The 1,812-nt window shown below is 46.9% G+C and overlaps 1 protein-coding gene across 1 annotated transcript; it reads right to left on the bottom strand.

Moving 5' to 3' along the window:
* Window positions 1-30: 30 nt before the first annotated feature.
* On the bottom strand, window positions 31-934 carry Pmar_PMAR014064 (hypothetical protein; the record flags this gene model as incomplete). Its single annotated transcript, XM_002765205.1, has 1 exon — window positions 31-934. A coding segment is annotated over one exon (904 nt), but the record flags the coding sequence as incomplete, so codon positions are not given.
* Between the last annotated feature and the right edge of the window lie 878 nt (window positions 935-1,812).

The raw sequence follows: 1,812 nt of genomic DNA, 5'->3' as shown, positions 1-1,812 counted from the left end.
TCTCAGCGGCAGCTCTGTCCTGAACCATACCTGAATCGTCCAGCATATCGACGAAATGCTTTACAGTGTCGTTGAGACCAAGAGTGGTAGCAGGCTCCTTGCCTCCGACCAAATCATCGATATGATCAGTAACTCGCTGTAAATCATCAGGAGAGTTGATGAGACTCCCCACAAGATCCTCGGCAGCCTTCTTGCTGTCCACAAAGCCCATCTTAGTGAGAAGATCCACCATCATATCAGAGGCCTCTTCTGGCGAAGACACTTGTCGTTCAACGTGGAACTGCTTGGGAGCCTTGCCACCAACCTTCTGGTAACCACTAGCTTCAATCTTATTAGTAGTAACAGGAGCCTTTGCTGTCTGCTGTATCGACTTCGCGACTGGCTTCTTCCCAGAAGCACCAATCTTCTTAGCAGGCGTGGTAGAGGGAACCACATCCTCACGCGAATTCTCAACATCATCATTTTGAAGACGATCCAAGATCACATCCAAGTCGGAGTTGGCAGCCATCAAGCTATCGACGAATTGCTCAGCAGCATCAAGACTTTCCATGTAGTCCATATCGTCCAACACCTGCGCTAGAGTACTAGCAACTGCCACGTCTCGGACAATCTCGTCATCATCGGGCTGGCTCGAGGACAGCGGAGGTTCTTCACCTTCAGCTTGAATGAACAAGTCCAATACAGGAGTGGTCTTGGCCGACTGGCTGAGCTCTCGTACCGTCGCAATGGCATCGCCCAAAGACAGGTCGTTCAGGAGACACATCTCGCCGTACTCGTCCACATAGAAGATGCGATATTGTTTACCCTTCAACTGCATCCAACACTGCTCAATGTAGTCTTTGATTTGAGACGTCTCCGTCAATTTCTGCGAATCAACCCGGACTCGCATGGTCTGGGTTCTGGTACGGAGTTTTAGAACTAAGTCGCTAGACATTATTCGAAAGTATTTATGAAAGAAAATTCAACTAAAACCAACAAACTTTCATACGATATTCACACGCAAAACTCTACAACTATTTTCAACTCACAGTTGAGCTAGATTCGATAGCATCTTAGCTGTGGTGGCTAAACACATCGACAGGAGACAAGTAGACAGCGCAGGGCTCCATAGGGACAACCTGAATCAACAACCAAATCTCGCTTATCATCCTTTGACTCGCGTTCAATCCCTCTCTTCAGCTTCGGTCGAGTGTCTCCCATCAATAGATCACCACGTCCCTAGATTATCACGCTGCAGAGATTCAACTTTCCCCTATGAGTTCTCGATGACCTCCTGTGGAGCTGTCGATTACATTGTGACATTGTGTCGTTGTCGTTGCGCTTCCAATAGCGATCTACTGGTGAATCGTTTAACCATTATAGGATTGATTTTTTTCGGTTTAGTTGGTCTTCTGAAGTCGATTCTTGTCATAAACAGTAAGTGTGCTATGCCTCAAATTTTTTCTCGGGGTGTTCAATAGACCTCTTCTGAGTTTAGGAAGCGTCGCTGGAATTGAGTTTCACAGGTAAACTCTATCCTGGGGGTGCTCTTAACACTTAGGAGAGGTCTATTGAACATGCCGTCTGATTCGGATACCATTCGTGCCAGCGTTGATCTTGAGGCCTGTCAGATGTTCGAGGAGCATCGAGAAAATTTGGTGTGAGGTGCAGTTTAGGGGTCATCCAGGAAGCTATGATGATCTGGGGGGAAGACTCGCTTAGAATTTTCCACTTGGCTGGGAACACATTCTTCGAACAGTTTCCCATGTAAATGTCATCACATTAGGAACAATTTCCCCATTGTTGTCAAACCCTGGGGAACGTTATTCTTAG

This window comes from Perkinsus marinus (genome assembly GCF_000006405.1).
Source record: "Perkinsus marinus ATCC 50983 genomic scaffold scf_1104296975588, whole genome shotgun sequence".
In the NCBI taxonomy this organism is placed as follows: domain Eukaryota; phylum Perkinsozoa; order Perkinsida; family Perkinsidae; genus Perkinsus; species Perkinsus marinus.
Note: the sequence above shows the minus strand (reverse complement) of the source record. Positions and strands in the feature narration are given on the sequence as shown.